Below are 24596 nucleotides of genomic sequence, written 5' to 3'. Positions count from 1 at the left end.
TGCCTGTGTCAATCACTCAGGGGTCCCACAGCTCAAGGACTGCTTTGGGACTGAAACAATCCAGTGGCAATGAGTATTAATGTTTGGCAGAGATGTAACAGCAGTCCTTAAAATGCAATCCTCCTTTCTTGACGGATAATTATGTTACTCCTCATCACAGTTAAACTGAGATGGATGTCAAGTAACCCAAGAATGGGATGGATAAGTGCCAGCTAGGTCACAAACCCTTCCCTCTCAGCCCCTCGCAGCAGTGCACTGCTCCTAAGAGCTCCTGAGCACAGCTGGGCTGAAAGACATCCCTGAATTTATCTGGAGGTAAAGAACTGGGGTCTCGAGGAGCGTTTGAGCATCTGAGGACACTTGGCTTGTTCATCTGGAGGAGACTGAGGTCAGGGCTTATCGCAGTCTGCAGCTTCCTCAAGAGGGGCAGTGGAGGGGCAGCTCCGATCTCTATTTTCTGGGACCAGTGACAGGATCCGAGGGAATGGCTGGAGCTGTGTCGGGGAGGGTTAGTCTGGATATTAGAAAAAGATTCTTCCCCCAGACGGTGGTCGGGCACTGGACCGTGGGTAGTGGTCCCCAGGCTCCCCAGGGCAGTGATCACGGCCCCAAGGCTGCCAGAGCTCAAGGAGCGTTTGGACAACGCTCTCGGGCACATGGTGGGAATGCTGGGGTGTCCTGCGCAGGGCCAGGAGTTGGACTGGATGATCCTTGTGGGTCCTTTCCAACTCAGGATATTCTATGAACTAGGTGCGACTTGATAAAACGCTTCGTAAACAAAGGATGTGTTGGAATAACCACATATCTTGCTTGGATTCGGTGACCTTAACACGCCCTCTCCCTCCCGGGCGAGACGCGAGCAGCCCGGGGGGCGGTGCGGGGGCGGTGCGGGGGTGGCCCTGGGGGCGGTGCGGGGGCGGCCCCCGGAGGTGCGGGCGGTGCGGGCTCCCCACTCGCGTCACTGCCGCTTCCTCGGCGGGCGATTTGAAGGCGCTGAGGGGCGTCACTGCCGCTTCCTCCGCGCGGGGCGGTCCCGAGGCCATGGCGGGCGCGCTGTTCCCGCCGTCGGAGCTGTCGGCGGAGCTGGAGTGCTCCATGTCGCTGCTGGAGGTGGGCGCCGGCAGCGCGGAGCAGCAGCAGCAGCAGCAGCCGCCGCAGCAGTGGGGGGCGGGCGCGGAGGGCGCGGACAGCGAGCTGCCCATGGTGTTCCTGTGCGCCGGCTGCAAGCGGCCGGTGGGCGACACGCTGAGCTGGGTGTCCAACGACGAGGAGGGCGGCTGCATCCTGCTGCGCAGTGAGTCCCGGCCCCGCCGCCCTGGCGTGTCCCCGCGGGTCCTCTCCCCACGGGTCCCCTCCCCGCATCCCTCCCTTTCTCCCTTCCCCTGTGCAGGTGCGGCCGCCAGCGTCTCGGTGGACCACAAGCGGAAGCTCTCCAAGCTGCCCGACGAGTGCGGATGGTGAGACGGTGTTGGGGGCGGGGGGTCCTTACCTGGGCACTGCCCTCCCTGCCCTGGGGGAACCGGGAGGTCCCGGGGAAGGCGCTGAGGACAAGCCCGGTAAAACGGCCCGGCGGGCGGGAGTGCCCGTGTGTCCCCGGGGAGCCCCTGAAACACTTATTTCGGGTGGTCTGTGCAAGGTGCTCGTGGATTAGGTCTTATTTCGGGTGGTCTGTGCAAAGTGCTCATGGATTAGGTCTGTACAAGGTGCTTATGGACTAAGGGAGAGGGACTTCTCTCAAAGGCATGTAGTGATAGGACAAGGGAATGGCCTTAAAGTGAAAGAAGGCAGATTTAGATTAGACATTAGTATTCAAAAAATCCAGGCGTTTGGAAACACATAAATAGCCAGGAGACAGAGAAGCTAACTAAAAAAAAAAATCACTTTTATTCGAATAAAAGGGAGAGTTCACTGAACAAACCTCAGTGAGGTCACTCAGCTTGGTAGGGGACTCAGCCTCCCTTTTATCCTATCTCACCCGAAAGGCAGATCCCTCCCTGTTTCTCCATTGGCTAAGATACTCCAGGGTTACAGCCTCCCTTCCCTTTTTGGCATACATGGTATCAAACTATACCTTTCATATGGAGTTGTCACGTACTTCAAAGCTGGAGGGGAGGTTACTTATTCCTTGCAGCTGATTGATTCTCTTGTTCCTAAGCAAACTACACAGATCAAAGGCTGCATAACCAGTAACTTTCCACTCTCTTACTAAACCAATTATGACTATTACAAGTTTTGCAAGAACACTCTGTTTATTTCTCGTATTAGGAAGAAATTCTTCCCTGTGAGGTTGGTGAGGCCCTGGGACAAGTTGCCCAGAGAAGCTGTGGCTGCCCCATCCCTGGAAGGGATGTTCAAGGCCAGGCTGGAGAGGGTTTGTAGGAATCTGATCTAGTGGAAGGTGTCCCTGCCATGGCAGGGGGTGGGAGTGGATGAGCTTTAAGGTCCCTTCCATCCCAAACCCTTCTGCCATTCAGTGGTTCTGTTAGTCTTGCTGAGGTCAGCCAGCCTAAGGAGCCACTGGGAATACAGGCTGAAACATGAGTGCCCATAATTACGCTGTGTAAAGCTCTAAAAAATTGTAATGCATGAATTTTTTTAGAACAAGGATGGAGGGAGGTGCTTCCTTTTATTTTCTCCTGAATAAATGTTACATGTCTTACAGCGTGGTAGAAACCTTGTTCTGCTCTGGCTGCTCGAGGACACTTGGAAACATCTACAGGTGCACCCCAAAGCATCTCGACTACAAGAGGGGTTTGTTCTGTTTCAGCATTGATTCTATTGAAAGGTACATGCAGAATGTTTATGGGGAAGTCTGACAAATCCATTTCACTCACCCGGCATTTCACTGAGGGGTGCTGCTGTTGTATCTGTGGCATATCCAGATACAGCTGTTTGTGCTGCTCTGTTCCAGAGTGATTTTCTGTGTTACTGCTGTTGGCATTATAATGCTCAAGAATGAGAAACATCGCCTGTGTAAGACAAATCCTAGAAAAAAATGCAATACCTGGGCTGCCTTTTATGTAAGAAATTGCATACCAGCCAAGAAAATAACACTAGGTACACAGCACAAGAGGGTTCCTTCTCATTTGATCAGAAGAGAGTTTGTAAAACAAGCCTGCAGTCATGGGTAGCACCAAATAGACCTGCCTATTAGCTGTTAGAGGTTAGCATTGCCAGCAGGAAACGTGGGCAGAGGGCCTGAGGCACAACTTGGTGTGGGGTCTAACCTGTACTGGCCAAGTCTGCTCTGTCCTTGCTAAGGTGGGCAAGGTATGTGCTTGAGACTCTCACTTAGCCATCTTAAAAACTGTCCAGAAAACGAAGGTGTGCTTGGGTTTAATTGGTTTATAGCACTTTAAAGTGGTCTTAAAATGTTCTTCAATAACTATATCCTGAACTAAGGCTCCACACCAGAGTTTTATGAATGTATATGCTCTAGTAAACAGTGATTGTTTCTGTCTGGGCTAGCTTCAGTGTTTTGTTTTTTCGTTAAGTTCCCATTTATTGTGCTGTATTGATGTGGCTGTTCACCCTCTTACTCTGGACAGTTGTTTCAGGTTTTTTTTCTTCATTCCACAGCTATGATACTTTGTTTTTCCCACAGCAGTAAAATTTTCTGAAGCACTAACCTGGCCACAAAACGGCACTTTCTTGGGCAGTGATGGCTGTGGCCGCTTCTCCCAGCCAGCGCTGCTCCATTCTCCATGTCTGTGTAATTTTTTGCTGTGTCTTGAAGCCCCAGAGCCCATGGCTGTCTTTTGGGGTTCTGGAGCAGCACTACCTTTGGCTTTTTGCCTTCAGAGTGAGAAGCTCATGATCTAAACTGTGGCATTTCAGCTATATTCTAGGATCCTCAGAAAAGCAAGCTCTTACTGATGAGGAGCCGCTGACTCTTGAAAGTCGAGCTGTCTTGCAAGAGGTGCTGCAAAGGGTAAGATTTAACCTTATATCATTCTTTGTTTAAATCACCTCTGTGAAATCTTAATATCCTTTAATTTTCACAGTAATTGGCATTTTCTGTTTATCGTGCACAGCATTAGATTCCTATTTACGTCTCAGTAATTTGATATTTCATTCCTAATTAGTTCTGATTCACTTCTCCAGATCTTCACTTAACTTACAGCCATGTCTCTTTTGCCTTTCGTGCAAATGCTTTTGCTGTAACTTTGTATTGAAATATTACATCATAAATCAAGTCGATGTTTTACTGTACTGAAAACTTGTGACTGCAGGTAGGGAAGGTTGGGGGCAAATAGCATAAGGAAGTTGACTGCGGAAGGTGATGGTTGTCCAGCAAAAGGTGAGTGTGTGGCTCTGACGCCAAGGCTGGAAAAAGTTACGGAGCGAACGTTAGAGTCAAGTGAGCTTTCAAACTATGAAAGTAACTGAAGTAAAATCAAATAGGATTGGTAATGTGAGATCAGATTCGAGCCCTGTCTGTCACCTACACTTGCTCTTAGTATTGTGAAATTCCGTTTGCAACCAAGTCCCTCTCCCTGGTTGTTTTGCAGGCACACACTATATTAAAAGCTCTGGAGACAAGACTGACAGCTATTGAATCGTGTGTGGCTCCTCTGCCCAAGAAAGTCTGAAAGAAATTACATGTTTAACTGCTGAAGACTGGAGAACGTGAAACTTGTCCTTGTAATCCTCTGGGATCAGTGGAAACATTGGAAAAGCTGTCAGAGAGCTGAAAGACATGAGTGGCTCATGCTGAAGTGGAACAGTGCTGAGTCTGCATCCTAGCCATCCCAGCCAACCTCTTCTTTCTCTTGAAAGGATACCCTAGATAGAAATAGATTTTTTTTTCTTAAGCAAGACTTGTGATAAATCAATCTGTAGAATTCTGGTTTAATGTAAATATTTATTTAATTTTTTTCTCTCTGAAAGCAAAGAATTTATCTCCTGACTTCCCTGATATTCAATATCTACTGAACTGGGTGTGCATTTTCCTAAACCAATGCAAAACCTCCCTGTGATGCTGTGATGTCTGAAGGAACAACATTAAGTCACTTTTCCTTGTCTTGTCTCCACAGCCTTTGCTCAACTCATGCTCAGAGACAGGAACGGGCCAAAAACTATGGTTTTGTGGTTTGTTAGTTTGGTGGGGTTTTTTTACAAGTTCAAAGCTAAAATGTGACATCAATAAAGGCTTTAACAGCATTAGATAAAATGGCTTTTCCATGCTATAATGCTCCAGTTTTGAAGCTTTACACTTATCTGGAAATATTACTTATATTTAAGAATTTTAAGTTTGCTTACTAAACTTTTGAGAAGCTTTTAGTTCGTTCTTACTTTGAATTCACATCTGGAGAAAACGCTGCAACGCTTACTCTAAGAGAATTTCTTTTAATTTAGTGAGAAAACAAGACATTTTGGCAAAAGGTTTTACAGGGGCGGCATAACCAAGGCATAAGTATTTCACCAAAACACCCAGCACAAAGGCCCAGTTCACAAAAGCATCCACCACAAAACAATCAGTACACCATCTTAGTAAAACACAACTCATTGGTTTTAAGTTACCCACAAGAGAAAGAAAAGAGTAAAGGAAGAAAACAAAGAAATAAAGAAATAGAGAGGAGAGAGGAAGGAGAGAAAAATAGTTACCGCTACGATCTGATGGCTCTCATGCCGGCAGCCAGAAGAGAAAAGCTCTCGTGGTGTCTCGTGCTCCCTCATATATATAGTTTGGTCCTGCCTCCCAGGCGGGATATCCAGTCCTTGACCACTCAGTGCCTTCCAGGCCAGAGTGAGGTGTGTGTAGCCAGTCACAGGCTCCAGGCAGGTCTGCCTTGGCTGACAGCCCGGCCCCTTGGCTCTTGGAGCTGCCGTGTGTGCTCCGTGGGCTCAGCCGTCCGTGTTGGCTGCGGGCCCTACCATGTGCCTTGTGGCTCTGCCGTGTGCTCTCTGTGGGCAGGCCTTGCCATGTACCTGCCATGGCCCAGCCACACACTTACAGTGGGTTGACTCTGACCCACATGAACATATAATTCAGTGAGATTCGAACTCAGTATCTCACAACTGCAGTATTGAAAGTCAGATGTTTTACAGCTTCAAGGGGAGGAAACCAAACCAGGCTGGTGGCAGCACTCCTTTAAGAAAAATTTGATATATATTTAAGCCATTAATTCAAAATGCTAACTAGGAACACTTGCCAGCAATTTTTTTTGTTTTAATGCAGATATTTCAGTTATTTGTCTTTGGTCTTCTGTGCATTTGACTAATTGTCAGCGTTTCTTGTACAGTATGAGTGTCCCACCTATGTTTTTCAATAAAAGCAAGTAGCTGTAGTCTAAAGCAAGAATAATTTCAAAAGGTGGGGGTGTTTTTATTACCCAGCACTACTTAATTTTACTACTGTGAGGTTTTACGTTTTCTTCAAAAACTCTGAATTCATTTCCCCATTCTGCCCCACTGAGAGGCACCGTTTCTCTTAAAAAAGCTTCTGCCCTCCACCTTCACTGGTCTATTTTGAAGTGGTGCTCAAGTTTAGCCTGTAGGGATGGGTGTCATATTCTTTTATGCTTAAGTAACTAAAAGATTTTGTTACTGACATACCTGCTAGAGGAGCTTGTGTTACTCCAGTGTAATTTTTGAGGCAATTTCTGCTCTTACAAGTTTTTAAATGCTGGTCAACAGCAACATTCCTTATCCTGGATGCCTGAAGAGAGCCATGAACTGCCCTTTAATTGAAGGTTGGTTGATGTTAGAGGTGAGAGGTTGAACAAACCAATGTTTATCAAGCTGGAAGTGGTGTCTAAGTGGGTTCTTGTCTTTGTTCAATTGTGAGATATGCGGCAACTTCCATTGGCTTGGTCTGTTCTTTTGGTTTGGCCATGTTCTGAGTCACCATGGTATCAGGCATTTTACTCTCTTTCCCTTTTCCCTGGAAGTGCTGCACCATGCTGAGCAGCTTCCGGTAGGCAGTAACAAAGCTCCACGTCCAACTGCGAGCTGCCCCTCCATAGGTCTACCACAACCTTTCTCCTTCACAGATTTCATCATTTTCATGGGGTTTAGGAGTTGTTCAAGGGTGACCTTCCATGTTGTTGGAGCAATTTTCTAAGAATTTACCCATATCCTCCCACGACCCATGCCACTCGAGGTTTCCCACCCCTGGGGTGGGCTTCTGGACGCATCCTCGATGATTCCTGGCCCTATCTTCGTATATCAGGTAGGCCATAATGGCACAAACTTGCACGCAAAGCCCAAAGAGCAAGACATCTCTGGCACCTAAAGAGGATTTAAACTTCCCAGAAGCAATTGTAGTGGACCAAAAGTGGAAATGGATGACAGGTTGGGAAAACATACTGTGTTTCTCAACAAGGATAGGTGCCATTATCCTTAAATCCCCGGAGGAAACAGCTTAGGCTAGAGCCTTGAGGACATACTCCAGATGAGACTCATAGGTGGTGAATTTGCAGTGTCATAAACCCAACATATGAACTCGAAAGCAGTTATCACCGCTTGGGTCTTATCATTCGAGCTGAAGAAAACAGCCAAGCTGGACAGGCCTCTCGGCGTGGTTATGTGCCAAAGAAAAGCTGCTAACTCAGGTAGCGTGGTGCCTAGGGGCTCCAAAATCAATACACAGATGGATTACACAAGAGCTGTTATCCCTTTTTCACCTTTCCCGTCATCGAGCCCCACGTTGGGTCCCAATAAATGTCTCAGTTTAACGAGACAAAAATGTTTGCTAAGGAGGGCAAGAGAGGAGAAAAACCAAGCTCCTCCTTCTGAGTAATTGTAACCTCGAAATTAAGAGGCTCCAGTTGAAAAGGTGCGGAAAAGAAAATAACAGCTCTTTAGTAAAGAATAAGCATATATATATAGGTAACACCACAAGCAGCAGCCCCGTAACCAAACTCCCACCGAAAACAAGGAGCTGCTTTTCGCCCCTCGGCGCAGTCACAGCCACGCCCAGCAGGGGGCGCTGTCGGGCCCCGGGAGGTGCCGGTTTTTGGGGCTCGAGGGAGCGGTTCCCGAATTCCAGCCGAGCCCACGCGGCAAATGGCGCATCTCAGCCGCGGCAGCGGGGCTGAGACCCCAGGGCGAGCCCCGCACAAGGACTATGTGGCTGCATCGCAGAGTGGGGGCGGCTGAAGCCCCTCCGCAGGCAGCGCCAGCCCCGGGCAGTCCGCGCCGCGCCCGGGGCTCTGGAGGCGGCAGCCGGCAAGGGACGGAGGTGCCAGTCCCTCCGGCGAAAAGCAGGGAGAGCGGGGGACGAATGGGAGCTCCTTTGGTCCTCAGCAGCTCCGGGGAGGCGTCCAGGCAGTGGGCAGCGGCGAAGCCGGGGCCTCCCTTGGGGCTTGAAGTAGTCAAAAATGACCCAGGCAAAAAGATGAACCCCAAAACCAAGCACCTCCCAGCCAAAAACTGCCAGCCCCTGTTTCCCTTCTGGCTGCTGCTGCTTCAGCTAAAGTTACACAGTAAAAATCTACCTTCCTCCCCTGCCTCGGGTAGACGAAAGCAAGAATCCTGCTTCTTGCAGAGAAAAGTCATCGGTGTTTCAATGGGATGATCCAAGTCGGGTGAACAATGAAGCCTCAACTTACCACACCCCAGACAGGCTGGTGGTGTGGAACATTCACCAGGAGCTAAAAAACCCCAAACCAAACCAACAAACCAACCAACCAAAAGAAACCCCCCAAAACCCCTATAACAGAGTACCTAGAATTTCACAATTAGAAGGGGTAGGTCACGGAAAGCTTTCTCTCTTGGCACACTTCTCTTTTTTGGGCTGTAGCTGGAAACTGCTCAGTTTTGACCTAGGCTGTGAGACTGAGAGGTTGGATGGTAGGAACAGGTGAGAAGTGCAGTGCAGCCACGAGTTTGGTATAGTTCTCTGGTTTCTGGGAAAGAGTAAAATCAGCTGTGAGTTTTCCTTCTCGGACATTTGGCATGGGCTCAGCTGCTGGACTCTTTATGGTTAGCAAGTGAGATCTGCGAGAGTGAAGAGAAGGTGACAGTCCATCTGTGGGAGAAGGAAAGAACTGTAATTTTCTACCAGGAGACCACCAATGCAATGTGGTTCCATCTCCAAAATTGATTATTTCTAGGGATTTCTCCCAGAAAAAATGTGCCAAGACAGTATGGTTAATACCTGCCACGCACAGTCTATTATCTACCCCTATGCACTTTACTTCCTATGGGAAAGAACTGTTAATTCTTTTCAGGAGACCACCACCGAAATTTTGAGTCCACCTCCAAAACTGAATACATCTAAGGATTGCTTCCAGACAAAAGGAAAGACACTTCTCCAACAGCAGCCAGAACCTGGGAAGGGCTCTTACCTAACCCCAGGAGACACCATACCTTAGACAAAACATAATGATCAATTCTAGAAATAAAAGCATATGGCTTCCAACATCCTGTATCTCATTTGAAGTGCAACCCATCTCAGCTTGTGCTTATTGAGTACCAAGAATGCCTGACAGGAGAGCAAGCCCTGAGCAAGGAGCAAAACACAAATAATGTTTTTGTTAGGTGAGGCTTTCATCATCCCCTCACCCTGTGTGCCTCCTCTGCTGTATATTAAAAAGCATGGGCGTGCCCCTCTCTTGTTCAGTAGAGGTAATAAGGTCCTTTTTATTATTCCTGTTATTGGTTTTGGTTAAAAAAACCCAAACAAACAAACCCAAGGGTGGCTGGGTTAAGCATCGTTGAGACATTCACCTTCCCCATCAATTGAGTCTGGACTTACAGGTTCATCAGCTTTTTGGGATGACACCTGAACATACACAAGTTAGCAAAGTTTTCTGGTTTTATGGGGAAGCAGGACTGATTTATTTCAGAGACGAGAGGAGTCTGAAAACTTTATGTAACTCTTAGCACTCCTACATTCACACACCATCTGTGTGAAAAATGGACCAGCCCACTGTACAAGTGTCAGTGATATTCCCCAAACTTCCATGATCCACTATTAACCCAGACCTGGGGAGTCTGTGATTTCTGCTGCCTTTTATCCCTGTACCTGTCCCCTGCTTTTTACCTACTACTTTGTTATGAATGACTTTTTTTTATGAAAATGCCTTTTTTAATGAAAAAGCCTTTATTATTTTCACATGGTTATCCTGGATTCAAGTGAATGTTATAAATATATGTAACTAAGGTAAATATGAGTAGTTAAAATTACAATAAGCAATTATGTAATTATACCAATAGTATTGTAACATCTGCATTTAAACAGATGCTTCACATGCTGATTCAATACACCATTTATCACTGCTACCTAAAAGTATCTAGTATGCCTGTATGACTTTAATGGATCCTTTATTAAAGCAAATCAAGTGCACCTTTAACAAGAGTCAGAGTGACAGGAATGAAAACTCAGATTTTCAGTGAACAGCCCTTACTGATTCTTTCTTGTTTCCTAGATCATTACCTGAAAAAGTCCCAAATGCTGACAGGCTTACATGACATAGATCTTCTGATTTATTACCAGTGGGCTGAGAAAAAAAATTGCAATATAATTGAGAACTTTATCATCATCACCAAATGCATTTAAACAAAATCATGCCAGTTCACCCAAGAGCTGAGACTTCAACAAGTTAATAAAGTCGAATATATATTTTGATTAGTAAGTGTTTTGTTTCTTCCCCTGTCTCTCCCATCCATCTCCTCCTCTTTCACAGTAAATACGAAATAGTAGACTGTAAAAACTATGTGCTGTATGACCTTGTTAAAGTATCATACCAAATTCTTACTAGACTATTATCATATATCAAGAAAGCCTTAAATGTTATTTCTGAAGTTAATAAAATATACTGACTTACTTGTAATATGATTCTCATTCATTACTTATTTGATAATTTTTATGGTTTTTTATTTATTTTAGATTCTGACTTTCTTGACTTTGCTATTCATATAAAACAGTAGGTTTTCCACATGACAAATCTGATCATCAGTAGGATGAGAAGAATATCCATGCATTTGGAAATATTAAAATTAAAAAAAAATCAATAGAGTGAAATATGTATTACTGAGGAAACATCCTCAATAGTTTAGAAGATACCAAACTTTGATACACTTACCTTTCTGGATTATTAAGAAATGTCACCTTCATCTGAAAAATCCTGAGCTAGTATTTTGAGCCTATAAAACTTATAAACTATACAGAGACTACTTTGCCACCATTTGCAGAAATGTTTATGAATAATGCACCAGCAGAGATTTTCACAGCAGAAGATGTGTACAAAATAGAAAAGCCTTTGTAGAAAGGATAGTGGTTTTTATTGTAGTCTTAGAAAATACTGAATTATGAAAGATACAAAATCAACTGTTGTAATTATCTGTTTATTTTACAATCTGTATGCCATCATACCTTTATGGTTTCAAGATAGTCTGTTCAAAGTATTTTAAAACATGCTTTAGCAAAGTATTTTACAATTTCAAAATCAAATATTTCTTTACTGGAAGAAAAAAATAAAACCAAACTCCAAAAACATTTTCCTGAGAATTCTGTATCATAAAATTGTCATTCATTCTTAACTTTTGCAAGTTGATGACATAGGCTATAGAAGTCAACATGCAACTTGTAGGTCTACAGTATTAAATAAATATTTTAAAAATTATTTAGATGCAGCTGGTCAGGCAAAACCCTACCCTCACAATCAAGTTCATTACAGGTTTAAAAACATGATGTTAATTTTATCACAGGTCAACAACAGTCATGATTTCTGCACTGGAATCCCTCCACCATTAGCTATGTGGAATTCAGACTGTGGCTGATCACCAGAGTGCAGCAGTGGAGCACAAGCCTCTAGTGGATATTCCAGCCTTTAACTTGGTAATCGCTGACCTTGTTTTCCAGCATCTACAGCCAAGTGTGTCAGGGGTTTGGGCCACTGGATAAGCTCCCAGCCAGCCATTGCCTACATATATGCTCCACCCGTTTATAACAAGCGTTTACCCCATGGAGTTCCATTTTGAAGTATGTGTACTATGAGGACAATGCCATTGTCCATGTCATTTCAGAGTATCACCAGCTTTAACAGTGACAGTAGTTATGAACAGTAGAGAGGTTTGGGGCTTTCCATTTTGTTTATTGTTTCTTTTTGGTTTGCTTTTTAAATAAAATGGAGACTTGAGAGCAAAACGCTACCCAGGATGGCAGCATGCAAGGGAGGCAAGATTAAATTAACCAGGAATCTACAGACACTGGAAAAAAAGCCCACAGAGCTTTGTAAGTAATACATATACATGATCAACATATAATCAATGATAGTAATTTAAGAGAATTTCAATTCAATTATCTGAAAGCATATCAGTAGAACTCTCATGACGTCTCCCATATAGTACTTATTTCTGAATTTCAATTACTGCAAGCACTGTGTTTTATACAAGCTATGCTCCCTTAACATAATTTTTCCCTTAAAAGTAATGATATATGATGAAAATCCAAGGATATTACTAGAGATTTTGAATCAACTTTCAATCCCATAGGTGAGGTAGTGTAGTCATTTGCATTTTGTGCTGGTTATGAGAAGTCCTGTTTATATCTGTCAAATTTTAAATTTTTGTTTTAAATAAGCGGCTTAATGTATTTATTAATGCTATGTTACCTATGGGTGGTGGGGAGAGGGGAAAAAAAAAAAAAAGTCTTGCCAAGAACAAGTTTTGCCTCACTGCAAGATAAAACTGAAAAGCGGTATTTACAGGGTCCTTTGTTGCCTACTGTACATGCACACAAAGACACAAAAAGCTAATATACATACTGAGGTAGGAAATGAAGAATTCCACTGGCTTGTTCAAGATTCTTCATGTTTTGTAAACCAGCAAAACCAAAGTTTTCTGTGGTGAGGTTCAATACTTAGTTCTGTTGTTAGAATAACATCTAAATAACAAAGCATCATTGGTATACAATATGCATCCACTGCTATGTAAAAATCTAAAAAACGGGGATTGTTTTCAGTAGCTGAATTTTGCCTCCACAAAGTAAATAAAGGAAATATCTCCAGCGCATTTCTTTCATAAACTTTTTATATATCTACACTAATAGCACAAGCCATTGAAAACGTACTACAGGTTTAGCCATAAAGTATGCCAAAGACTAAGATTCTGAAATAGAAATTTACTGGTCCCAGTGATCAGAGAACAAATATATTTGTAACTTTATGCAGTTAGGCACTTAAGTAAAAAATTGTAGTGCCTGAATACCTTAAAAAAAATAAAAATCCGTCCTTAGACTTTCATAATACTTTGATTCCAAATTACCACAAACAAGCAGAAAGCTTGAAGGTGCCAGGACAGTAAGTCACAATACAGCAGTGAATTTTAACAAGCCTATGGGATTCAGATGCCAGAGGATCCAATGCACACTCATCCAAGAACTGCATCAGTTTCAAACATCTGCCTTTCACAGTATGTTGTTATTCCTCCCACTAAATTTAGAGCAGAGAGCAGTATGCGGCAGCACCTCTGCCGTTCCAGTTCTCTTAACTCTACACTGGAGAGCTAAGACAAAGGCATATATTCAATAAAAGCCTACTACTATTCAAATTTACTACTACTACTAGCCTACTATTTTTATTCAGTAAAAGTCTACTCTGGGACAGGGATGGGAACAGCAAGAAGCAATGAGCTGTTCCAGAGCACACTTGCCAGAATCTCCTCATACTGTCATGTCATCCTAACTCATCTACAAAATAAGCATTTACAAAGCTGTATGTGCTTCTTAAGGTTTGTCTACCAGGCAAAAAGAAATCTTAGAAGAATTCCAGGTATAGAAGTCATTGTGGATAAACACCTGTTAGGAGGCTTTCACTGAGATGAGGAGTGGCATTAGTTACTGTGGCATAAGTCAGAGCAAAGGCTGTCCTATATGTGAATGAAAGCTTTCTCAAAAATAAACACCTGCACATGGAGTTTATACATTCCAACAACTTTCCTGAACCTTCCTTGGCATCACCACACAAAAAAAACTTCAAGGCTGACACATAAATTACGCTCTAGAATTACAAGAGCAAACCCAAAGCTTGCTAAGTAATATAGTGATCACTTATCTGTCAATGTAGTTTCAGAAGATAAAGTTTCATCTTTTTATCACTTAGTAAGCTACTTTCCAATAATGCTCAATCTCACTTTTAGTTGCAATGTTGAGAGGCTGGCAATAGGAACAAGAGATTCACTCATCTGTAGTGCATTTGTCTGTCATCTGCTGACAGAAGTCTGTGATACCACTGCTGTGTCCACACTGTTCCACAAGTAACGTTTCCTCCAATGTTCTTACAGAAACTGGATGCAGTTCTTGTACTTGATCATATGTTGCATCACACACACTTTTGACACGCTGATAACAAGAACTCTGCTCATTTGTAGATGTAACACCTGAAAGACCATCTGCTGATTCTACAGACGCTGGTACTGCAGGCTCACTATCAGACGGAGCTGTTTGTTCTCTCTTCGGGAACAAAAGTAAGAGCGGACAATCTGAGGAAGAATATTTTGCAAGTATTTGTATTTGCTCGTGACTCAAGGCTGCTTCCTTACACACCTGCTGGCAAAGTCCAGTCAGATTCTGCTTTGTCTCACCCAGAGTTGACAAAATGTGGTTTCTTTCCTTCAGCAAGTTCTCCTTCTCATTTTGCTGCAAAAAGAAAAACAGCCTTTTACTTTACATTTTAACACCAAAACTATGGTTTATGTTCCTACCAAAGCTAAAACAAGAATGTAAATAATCTGGTCTGCTGAAACAGAAGTAATTTGGCATTAAGGTAAACAGCAATACAATCAAATGCGTGTCAAAAGGTCAATCCTAACCTCTATGAGGAAATGGCACAGGACAGGAAACAAGCAAGGCCATAATGAAGCAGTTGAAAGAAGAGGACAAAGAACCTAAAACCAAACACGTCACAACACATTAATTTTAAATTCTCTATTTAATTAAGAGACAGTTTTGAAGATATACAAAGCTTTAAATAGTTTTTATTTAGTAAATGTTAATCATAGGGACTGTGTGTTACAGCTATTGCTATGTCAATGCTCTCCTGGAAAGTTTAATTATTTTCACTCCTTCTATCATCCCCTTTTGCAGGAGAAACTCATACTGCAACCTCTACCATTTTTTTTTTTAACAACTGGTTAAGTTTTGGCAGCATTTGGCAAGAGGAGCAGTTGTTACCAGTCCTTTTTACCTAAAATTATTAGGAAGAGAGCTTTGCTAATAAATTTCTACTTGTCAGCATACTGGGAGCAGCTATTAATCATAGAATATGCTGAGTTGGAAGGGACCCATCGGCATCATTGAGTCCACCTCATGGACCTACGCAGGACACCCCAAGCAAGAATCACACCATGTGCACAAGAGTGATGGCCAAATGCTCCTTGAGCTCTGTCAGGCTTGGTGCTGTGACCACTTCCCTGAGGAACCTGTTCCAGTGCCCAACCACCCTCAGGGTGAAAAACCTTTTCCTAATATCCAACCTAAACCTCCCCTGACTCAGCTTCAGGCTGTTTTCTTGAGTCCTGTCACTGGACACAAGAGTGAAGAGATTGGTACTTGCCCCTCTGCTTCCACTTGTAAGAATTCTGAAGACCACAGTGAGGTCTCCCCTCAGTCTCCTCTTCTCCAGGTTGAACACCCCAGCTGCTCCTCATAAGGCCTCCCCTCCAGACCCTTCACCATCCTCAGTCTCTCATTCCCCAGTCTATACATGCAACCAGGATTGCCCCATCACAGCTGCAGAATCCAGCACTTGCCCTTGTTAAACTTCATATGGTTGGTGATTGTCCATCTCTCCATTTTTTTGAGGCCTCTCTGCCCTCAAGGGAGTCAACAGCTCCTCCTGATTTAGTTTCATTGGCTAACTTAGTATTCCTTTGAGTCCAGTGTCTAAGTTGTTGATGAAGATGTGGAAGAGAACTGGGCCAAGGATGGAGCCCTGTGGAACCTCACTAGTGACCAGACACCAGTCTGATGTTACCTCATTCACTAGAACTCTTTGTGCCCAACCTGTGAGTCAGCTGCTCACCCATCACGTTAACATGGTTATTCAGATGTATGCTGGGCACTTTGTCCAAAAGGACACTGAGAAACAGCATCAAAAGCTTTGCTGAAATCCAAAAACATTATGTCTACCAGCTTACCTAGATCAACTAGGTGGGTTACCCTGTTGTAGAAGGAAATCAGGTTCGACAAGCAGGACTTTCCCCTCCTGAAGCTGTGTGCTGGCTGATGACTGAACTGCCCTCTAGCTGTTTTTCAATACTTTTGAGAATAATCTCTTCCATTCTGTTGCCAAATCTCTTATCTAAAATCACTTTATGTACCTTTTGGGTATGTAGAGGGACTCAGCTGGGTATTATGGACTGATGAAATTATCTGGACTGCTGTTTAAAACAAACATCAACATTCAGAAATAGTTATTCCAGTGTAGGTTCCCCACCCCTATGTGAAGTTGTTGACAGATCAATAAATTTAAATATTATTGTTTTATTTTAGCAGCATTATACTAATACTGCAAAGTAACGTCAGTTAGTTTTGAGGTCATAGTAAACTGAGAGCTCTTTTAATTCTTCTGGTGAAGAATGGTTTTAGTTCACACACTTCACCCTGTTCTAATACAAATAATAAGATCTCAATTACATTTCTTGGATCACTGACACGTCCTTCTCATCTACAGAGTCTTCATCCAAGTAGTGCTTCTTGAGCCCAGTTATCCTCTACTCTGTTACTCCTCACAGGTATCCTAATTTTAAAGTTTTGAAGTGAGAATTGCAGAGTGGGTAACACTGGAAGGGACCACAGTGGATCATCTGGTTCAACCTCCCTGCTCAAGCAGGGTCATTCTAGAGCACATGGCACAGGATAAAGTACAAGGAATCTGAATGTACACAGGTGCTCTGAAAGAGTTGCTTCTAACAAGCCAACATCTGAAGTGGCCCATGTGTGTTCTCAAATACAGAACACTAGTGAACAACAAGAACACAGGGATTCACCTGAAAGGTCAATAAGCAAAGACTATATGGGGGGGTCAAAAATGACATTATGAGTACAGAAGATCAAGGCAAATGATAAAAGATAATTCTACCAGATAACAGATTCAGTACTGGACAGTATTTTTCTTCAATATAAGTAGAGCTTAATGTAAGACTTCCAATTTTACAGAATCACTCAGGTGGAGAGGTACCTCAGCAGGTCTGTAGTCTCAGCTCCTGCTCAAAACAGCCAGCTCTGGTTAAGATCAGGCTGCTCGGGGCTTTGCTTAGTCATGTCGCAAAAACCTTGAGGACTGGGCATGCACAACATCTCTGTGTAAACTGCTCCACTGCCTGCCTCTCCCCAGTGGAAGTGTTTCCTTATATCCAGTTGAAATTCCCCCCTTGTTCTTGAGTACTAACCCCTGAAAGTTGAAGGTCTTTCATTCACGATGGCTACAATAACCTCAAGAACTTCCCCACAGATATGGGCAGCTGGGTATTAGGTCCCCCCACACCCACCTCTTCTCCATTTTAGTGGCCTTCCTCCTGTTTATCAATGCACTCCTGGCACTGGGCGAGTTCAAAACTCAGCAAAAGACTCAGTCTTACCCATGCTAAGTATAGGAAAACAATAACTGCCCTCAAACAACTCACTACGCTCCTGTTAATACATCCCAGGACACTGATGGTCTTTTTGTCAGCCTGGACATGTTTGCCAACCCATGCTCAGCCTGCTCTCTGCTCAGATCCCAAGGTCCTTTTCAGCAGGGCTACTCCCCAACTGTCAGTCTCCAGATTCTACTCACTCAGGGAGTTATTCTGTTCCAGATATAGGACTTTCCCAACAAACATACCACAAATACTATCTCCTCATCTGAGAGAAAAACCCCCATAAGCAACACCAAATAGAAATTATTATAAGACAACATGCTGTACATACTGGAAGCCAGGATAAGGAATTTCACCAAATAGTATTTCCTAACAGGCTACAGGACAGAGTATTATCTACTTGTCAAAAGTTTTCAAACTGTAATGATATCAACTATATATAAACTGTACTACTATATATATACACTCTATAAAATTATATATATAAAACTATATATAAACTATAATAATACACAATACTATCCCCTCTCAAAGCCACGTTACAGAAGATACCATGAGATTAAAGACTAAAAAGTCTGAGAGATTTGACTGACCCAGAGAAACAGGAACAAAGCAGGAGTCATCAAGAACAAAGCAACCTGGATGTACCACACATCGCTCTTCACAGATGTCTCTCTTCTTCCCTCCACCTGGAAATTATGCCTAGACAGACCTTAATGTTTCTGTATTCATGTAAACCTTACAGAAGTTTGATGGTGCACACCTGTTGCCATCAGACATGCTCAACAGCTCCAAAAAAGATCTTCTCAGGAATTTCTAAAGAAACTTATCTGCACAGTCGGAAAAAAACATGCAACTGGAACACATTTGTGCTTAGCGCGTTATTCCTCTAACTCAGACCTAACCTCACGTTCTCCAGACTCAGCACTCATTATCTAGACCTTGCACAGTGTTATCCATCAAACAGCTGACATTCAGTCTGTTCCAGCCCAGATCCAGAAGAAAGAATATTACCTATAATTATTAGCCACGTAACTATATGTCTAATCTTGCAGATCAACCTTTAATGCCCTGCTCAAGTGTTACAAAACACTGACAGAGTTACATAACAGAAATAACAATATGATGACAAAGCCAGGCAGAAAGTTTTGAAATGTCAGAAATGCAACTTCTCTCTTCAGTCAGAAAACTGTTATTAACACAATCACCTGATTTCCTTCCTTCTCTCAGAGCATCATCTCCATTCAGCACAACAAATGACCTGCTCTGTCAACTCATCAGGGCTAAATTTTAGGCACTGCAGGCCTTCCTTAAAAAAAAAAAAAAAAAAAAAAAAAAAAAAAAATCTATCTCCTTCACTGCAGAAGTAGGAATATATGTAGTGAAAGATGATGGATCACATCGGGAAAATACTTTCCATCCCATGGCACTTGGCTCTAATTTGATTTTCCTTTTCACTCTGAAGTCAAGAAAGGTGCAACATGACTGTGTCTTAGCTGATGCAAATATCAAATTCACATACACTAAGTCTCAACTGCTCCAAGGACAAGAATTAAGAGCACAGTAATCCTACACAACTGAACTATTTAGTGCACATGGTATGATCAACCATGAAACTGAAATGAGAGGGTCAGAAACGAAGACTTTTTTCTGAAAAGCCACTCTATTTTCTTGCCATTACTATTTTGTGGATAATCCTAACCTCAGATTATCTATATTTCTCTTAAATGACGTATTTATCTTTTTATTGCCTTCTTAAGAAGGAGAAATTGTATTAACAGATGGCAGCAGAGAAATCTGGAAGCATTAACTCCTCAGCTACAATTTTGATGCAAGTGCTAAAAAGGCAAGCAACTTCCCAAGTTCTTTTGTATCTTCCGCCTTTCTGCAAGCATCTCGTTTTTAAGATTCAAGGCTCAGGAAACAGTTCACCAGCCCATGTTAATATGTTCCAAGAACTGTACTTACACAACTAACAATTGCGTAACTAAACTTGATCATGAGCAACACCATGAGCTGAAGAACAAAAATTGCAAAGCAGGAAAGGGGAGGAGGCAGAAAACAGTCTGGGATAATGGTTTGGGAATCATTCTGTACAATTAAACTCAACGGCTTTGGAAGCATCATTTACCAAATATTATGCTGTGATGCACTTTTATCTGAATGGAAACAAGTTCACGGAAGGAAAAGCGTGTGTACTTTAGAGGAAAGCACAGAAAAAAAAATGAACTGCTATTAAGAAGTTATCTGAGACTGATAAAGTTTTCTAAGCTTGAGTGGAAAAAGTAATAAGTCACCTCACTCTCAAACTACTGCCAGATACCCAGTCAAGATGTTTTGAGAAAGACTCATGACAAAAGCAATGAATATTTATACATACCAGTTTTTCAATTTCAGATTCAAGATTTTGTATGCAGTCAAGTTTTCTCTTGCGACATCGCTGGGCTGCAATTCTATTTTTACTTCGTCTTCGGATATCATGAATACAGTCCAATTGTTCAGGAGTTAATTTATGCATTTTCAGAAATGACTGGAAGTCATTTCTGGAAAGTGAGATAATCCTTTGTGCATTAAATGGAAGTTTTACCTAGAATGTAAGATAGAGTTGTAAATCAAAGGTGAAACCGATATACACAAACACCAACAAGCCAAGTCAAGTTTTCATTTTAAACATTATTCACCACACAACCCATCTTTCTTCCTACACCTCAGACACAAGAGCAAACTGATGCAGCCATTGGATGACGCAGATAAACCCCAGGGGTTTCAACTACATGAGTTCAAGTGCAGGTGAAATAGAGTACTTTGCACATTTACACCAGACCCTCAAAAGCATGTTTAGAGTAAGAGGAAATGTATCCCTCTGTGCAGCAAATAACTAGGTGATACACTCTAAGAAGAGAAGTTACGGTTAAGTCAAGCATAAAACAGGTGTCAAGACTCACTGATACAGTCTAAGGTTTCCCCAGAGCTGCTACTAAGACTGCATCCTGCATACATTTTTACACCTATACTTTTTTTTTTCCTGCAGGAAAAGTTCATCTGAAACAGGCATTTCCTTAAAATACAGAAGTCACAAGATCTGTCTTGTAGTTCTTAATGCTAGAGAAGAGAGAGAACCAGCCTCTTGCTACTGTTGTACACCTGAACTACAAAAGCATTTGAGATCACAAAGTGTTGATTAATACTGAAAAACATATTTACCTTTACAAAATAATCATCATGTTTTATGAGCATCCTACTAAAGACACTTTATTTTAATCCTTACAATTGAGTATAGTAAGTAGCAGAATATGTTACCTTGCTGTGGTCAAAGATCTGAATTTAGTTTAAAAAGCAGAGAACTGTTTGGCTACCACTGGTGACAAGCCACCAAAAAAAAAAAAAAAAAGGAAAAAAAAAAAGACAGAGCATTGTCTTCAGGAATGATGCCATCTCCTTCTCTGTCACAAAGATGAGAAATGTATTTAATCAATTCTGGCCTTTTGTTTGGCATGCCAGCTTTTTATATTGATGGCAGCTTCCACTTACAGTCAGTCTCAGTAAGGTCCTCCATCTCAAAAAGAACTAGTGCTTTAAGAACAACTCATTTTTCATATCATTAAATGATCCACCGTACACAGAGTTACACTGCAACTCTACAGTTCTGAGAACTGAGACAGAAAGTGTTCTAGGTATATCGCAAAATCTTTTGGGATTAGACTATTTATATGGCATCTGCCTAAATCACCAACAAAGCAATAACAAAGAAAGGAAGAGCCAAATAATTACTGCAGTTGGCGAAACAAATATAACCTTAGTTTCAGAGAGGATGATATTAAACAATCTTAAACATGCAGCTATGGAAGCCAGCTTGAAAACTTAATTTTTATTTCATAGGAAATCTGAAGTATCACTTCTCTCCTACTTTCTCCCTACAACTCAGAATACAACCAAGAAAACTTAAGTTTCTATAAAACAAAGGTTCCAAGAAGTTTAGTTTTCTTAAGCTAACTGCAGCAGATAAATCAAGGCACAGAGGTTCTTTTTTAGTTTTTTTTTCTTCTAAGATTCACAACCTTTTCTGATACAGTTGTTTGAGAAAAGTATCTTAAAAGATCTAATACATAAGCATCTAACACTTCAATATCCTACCAAAAATACTTGGTAAGTCTCCCTGAATTAACAGTGACCTTTCATATAAACCTTTGAAGGTTAAAGTTTTAACTCCCAGACTTTTAAAACAAGCAGTCACAGGAAAAAAATAACAAAACCCACAAAAGACTCAAAATATTTTTGAATAGGGGGACTTAAAAGACAGGGAAGCAAAGGACACACCAGGATGTTCTTACCTCACATTCTTGTTCTCTTGCTGAACAGGATTCACTGTCTCCCTCAGTATCAGTCTCCGAATCTTCTCCCAAACTTATCACATAATTATAGGGACACTGTTCTTGTTGTTGTCCCTGAACATAATCTCCACCGCTTATTTCAGAGCTATTGGAACATCCTTCAGTGCTAAGGTTGCTTATAAAGGGGCAGTTGACAGAATTCAGTGTTGTAAAAGTTCGTTGAGAGCAAGGTTCAGGGCTTTCACTGATCCTGATACCCAGCCACGGACATTCGGATTTTTTCCCCGAATATACTGGCTCCAAGCACTCTTTGGGAACTGCAGGTGGTAAATGTATTTGACAGGCTTCTGTGCTGTAAACATCACTCCAGAACCCTTTTGCCAGATGCTCTGCTACCTCTCTCTCCACACTGCTTCGATCACCAGTTGACGTGATGTTAGTGGCTTCCCTAGTGTACAAATCGACCTTTGAGGCTGTGTCACCTTGACTTTCAGTTTTGTCATTCCCAGCTCCAGTACCTGATATGGTTTTGTCAGCTAAGACTGTGTTGTTTTGCATACTACTGAACTTCAAGTTACCATATTGCTCACAAGTATGTAAAATAGACACAGAATCGAGTACATGAGATGCAGCAGAGTTTTGGGGAAAAGCAGCAAGATCCATTTTCTCCACAGGACATGACACATTCTGAGTCACAGAATCTCTCTTTGACTCCTCCTTTTTCTGAATGCATTCTTCCCCTTCTTCCATTTTTACCCAAGTCTCTTCACAGTTTGAGACCAGTTGTATAGGCACACACTCTTGAGCTTTTTGTATGCCATCATTATCAGGTATTTCCTTATCAGGAAAAGTGGCAAATGGTGGCACCTGAACGTCTTTAATACTGGAATTGGACTCCGAAGTATGAACTTTGTCATTTCCAAAAGCCTTCTGGAATTTCCTATACTTTGGGCACTGGGAAGATAAGCTGGAAACCCTACCCCTTTCTAAATGTACAGGATCACAGTTTTGATTGGCATTATCTTGGAGAACAGGCAATGATGTAGCATTTTCTTCATCTTTACAGAGCCTTGTGTCAGGAGTTTGACTATATTCCTTTTCCAAAAGTGCTTCTGCTTCATCCTTTATTTCCAGGTCTCCATCATCCACATTGCCGGTTTTAGAGTTTGCTTTCTGACAACGCTGTGTACAACACTTCTTCCTAGGACATTCCTGCTGATCCAGCTTAAAGTCCAAAAATTTGAATTTGAGAAACTGAAAGCAAGACTCTTCAATGTTGCGTACACCCAAGAACTCCGCACATTTGCAAACTTCAGACACATTGTCTTTATTTAAAATAAGTTTAGCTGTATATGCAAACTGAAGCAAAGGATTAAATCCTTTAAGTGTTACCTATTAAAAAAGAAGGAAAATATTAGTATGGTCAATAAGGGTTTAAGTAGAGAAATACACAAACCCCAAATTACCTGTTGCCAAGCAGGACAGACTGCAAGACTAAAGCAGCAGATTTATTCTACAGAGAAAACCTGGCCAAATGCATTCTGAAGCATTTCTTCTGATACTATTTTATCCCCCATATTTTGTGACAGTTATCTTCTTCACTGTGATCAATCTCTCAATAAAATGTTCTGGCAACACAGTACTAAGAAGTAAAAAATATTGCTGTCTGAAAACCAGTAACTGAAAACCAGTAACTGGATTCCAACTTCACAAAGATGTCTTTCAAACCAAGTTGCATATGAATTACTCTAGAATAAGATTATGCTGCTTGTATTTAATTGTGCCTTTTGAAGAGCAATTACCATTAATCACTCATGCATCACTGATATAAGAAAGTTTGAAAAAAATGGAGTTTGACCACATATGATTATTTACTAGTATAGCCACCAACTCCTTTCTTCCTCCCACACATTAAAAGAATTGCACCCAAAAACTGTACACCACAACAAATTCTCAGTTTAAAGCCCCCTTGGAGTAGGTAATTTTGACTGAACATTTCTATCTTCACAACAGTAGCCTAGCAGGGAAACCCGAGATAAACAAAAAACTGTGTCCTTACAAATTGAACAAGATCTTCTACACATAAAAAAATACTAAAGAATCAAGTAGGAAGCTGCAAACAGATCACCATATTACAAATTACATGACACTTCTTTTAGCCTTTCTCTGAAAATGAAGGATAAAGCAGTATGTCTACTGTTAATACTCAAACTAAAGCCTACATTCTGCTCCCCTCCTTTATTTAAACGAACAACATTTTATGCTAAATAAAGTGCTATATCAATGCATAAACTATACGGAATTTTTCTGCCAGCAAAATAATTATAAGCAATTTGATTTAGGAGTCAGTTTAGGGTTTGTTTCTTTGGTTTTTTAAGTGGTTGTTTGCTGTGGTTTTTTTAAAGAACAAAACACATGAAAGGAAGTTGAATAAACGTGCACAGAGACAGCTCATCAAAACTTTTCTGAACTACCTAAAGAATTCTTAAAATAGCATTTGAAATATGCTCTGGAGAGTAGTCTGGAGACACCACCGCACGAATTCATCCTCAATAATGTGGGGAAGTAGAGTATAAAAGACAGTTTATCCATAAGCTCAGTGTAGTTAATAAATCATTAAAGTGGGTTTCTGAACAAGTAGCATTCATAAGTGAAACTGAAAGTATTTTAAAACTGTACATTCTTTCTATTTAGGTAGAAATACTACTAAAAACTGGAAGGATCAAGAGGAAACAA

At 41.8% G+C, this 24596-nt stretch overlaps 2 protein-coding genes across 2 annotated transcripts in view; one reads left to right on the top strand and one right to left on the bottom strand.

The window, feature by feature from the left end:
• Positions 1-999: 999 nt before the first annotated feature.
• Positions 1000-6307, top strand: MIS18A (MIS18 kinetochore protein A). Its single transcript, XM_027681547.1, has 5 exons — positions 1000-1294; positions 1391-1457; positions 2663-2785; positions 3838-3931; positions 4512-6307. The coding sequence occupies exons 1-5, from the start codon at positions 1042-1044 to the stop codon at positions 4590-4592; spliced, it is 618 nt and encodes a 205-aa protein (XP_027537348.1). The 5' UTR covers positions 1000-1041; the 3' UTR covers positions 4593-6307.
• A 4972-nt stretch (positions 6308-11279) lies between these two features.
• Positions 11280-24596, bottom strand: part of BACH1 (BTB domain and CNC homolog 1) — a 30246-nt gene continuing 16929 nt past the window's right edge. Inside the window, exons 3-5 of the mRNA XM_027680907.1 lie at positions 21861-23252; positions 19910-20116; positions 11280-14587 (exon numbers count right to left, since the gene is read on the bottom strand). Of these exons, the coding sequence (XP_027536708.1) occupies positions 14126-14587; positions 19910-20116; positions 21861-23252 (2061 nt within the window). The 3' untranslated portion in view covers positions 11280-14125. The remainder of the gene's footprint in view (positions 14588-19909; positions 20117-21860; positions 23253-24596) is intronic.

The sequence above is a fragment of the Neopelma chrysocephalum genome, unplaced genomic scaffold (genome assembly GCF_003984885.1).
Source record: "Neopelma chrysocephalum unplaced genomic scaffold, ASM398488v2 Primary Assembly neopelma1_60, whole genome shotgun sequence".
Classification (NCBI taxonomy): Eukaryota; Metazoa; Chordata; class Aves; order Passeriformes; family Pipridae; genus Neopelma; species Neopelma chrysocephalum.
Note: the sequence above shows the minus strand (reverse complement) of the source record. Positions and strands in the feature narration are given on the sequence as shown.

What these genes read in the sequence shown, in the direction of transcription:
- MIS18A (XM_027681547.1), top strand. Translation starts at nt 1,042, where the DNA reads ATGGCGGGCGCGCTGTTCCCGCCGTCGGAGCTGTCGGCGGAGCTGGAG. An exon ending in CGGCTGCATCCTGCTGCGCA is followed by an intron (nt 1,295 to 1,390) that starts GTGAGTCCCGGC and finishes TCCCCTGTGCAG; the next exon opens with GTGCGGCCGCCAGCGTCTCG. An exon ending in AGCATTGATTCTATTGAAAG is followed by an intron (nt 2,786 to 3,837) that starts GTACATGCAGAA and finishes GTGGCATTTCAG; the next exon opens with CTATATTCTAGGATCCTCAG.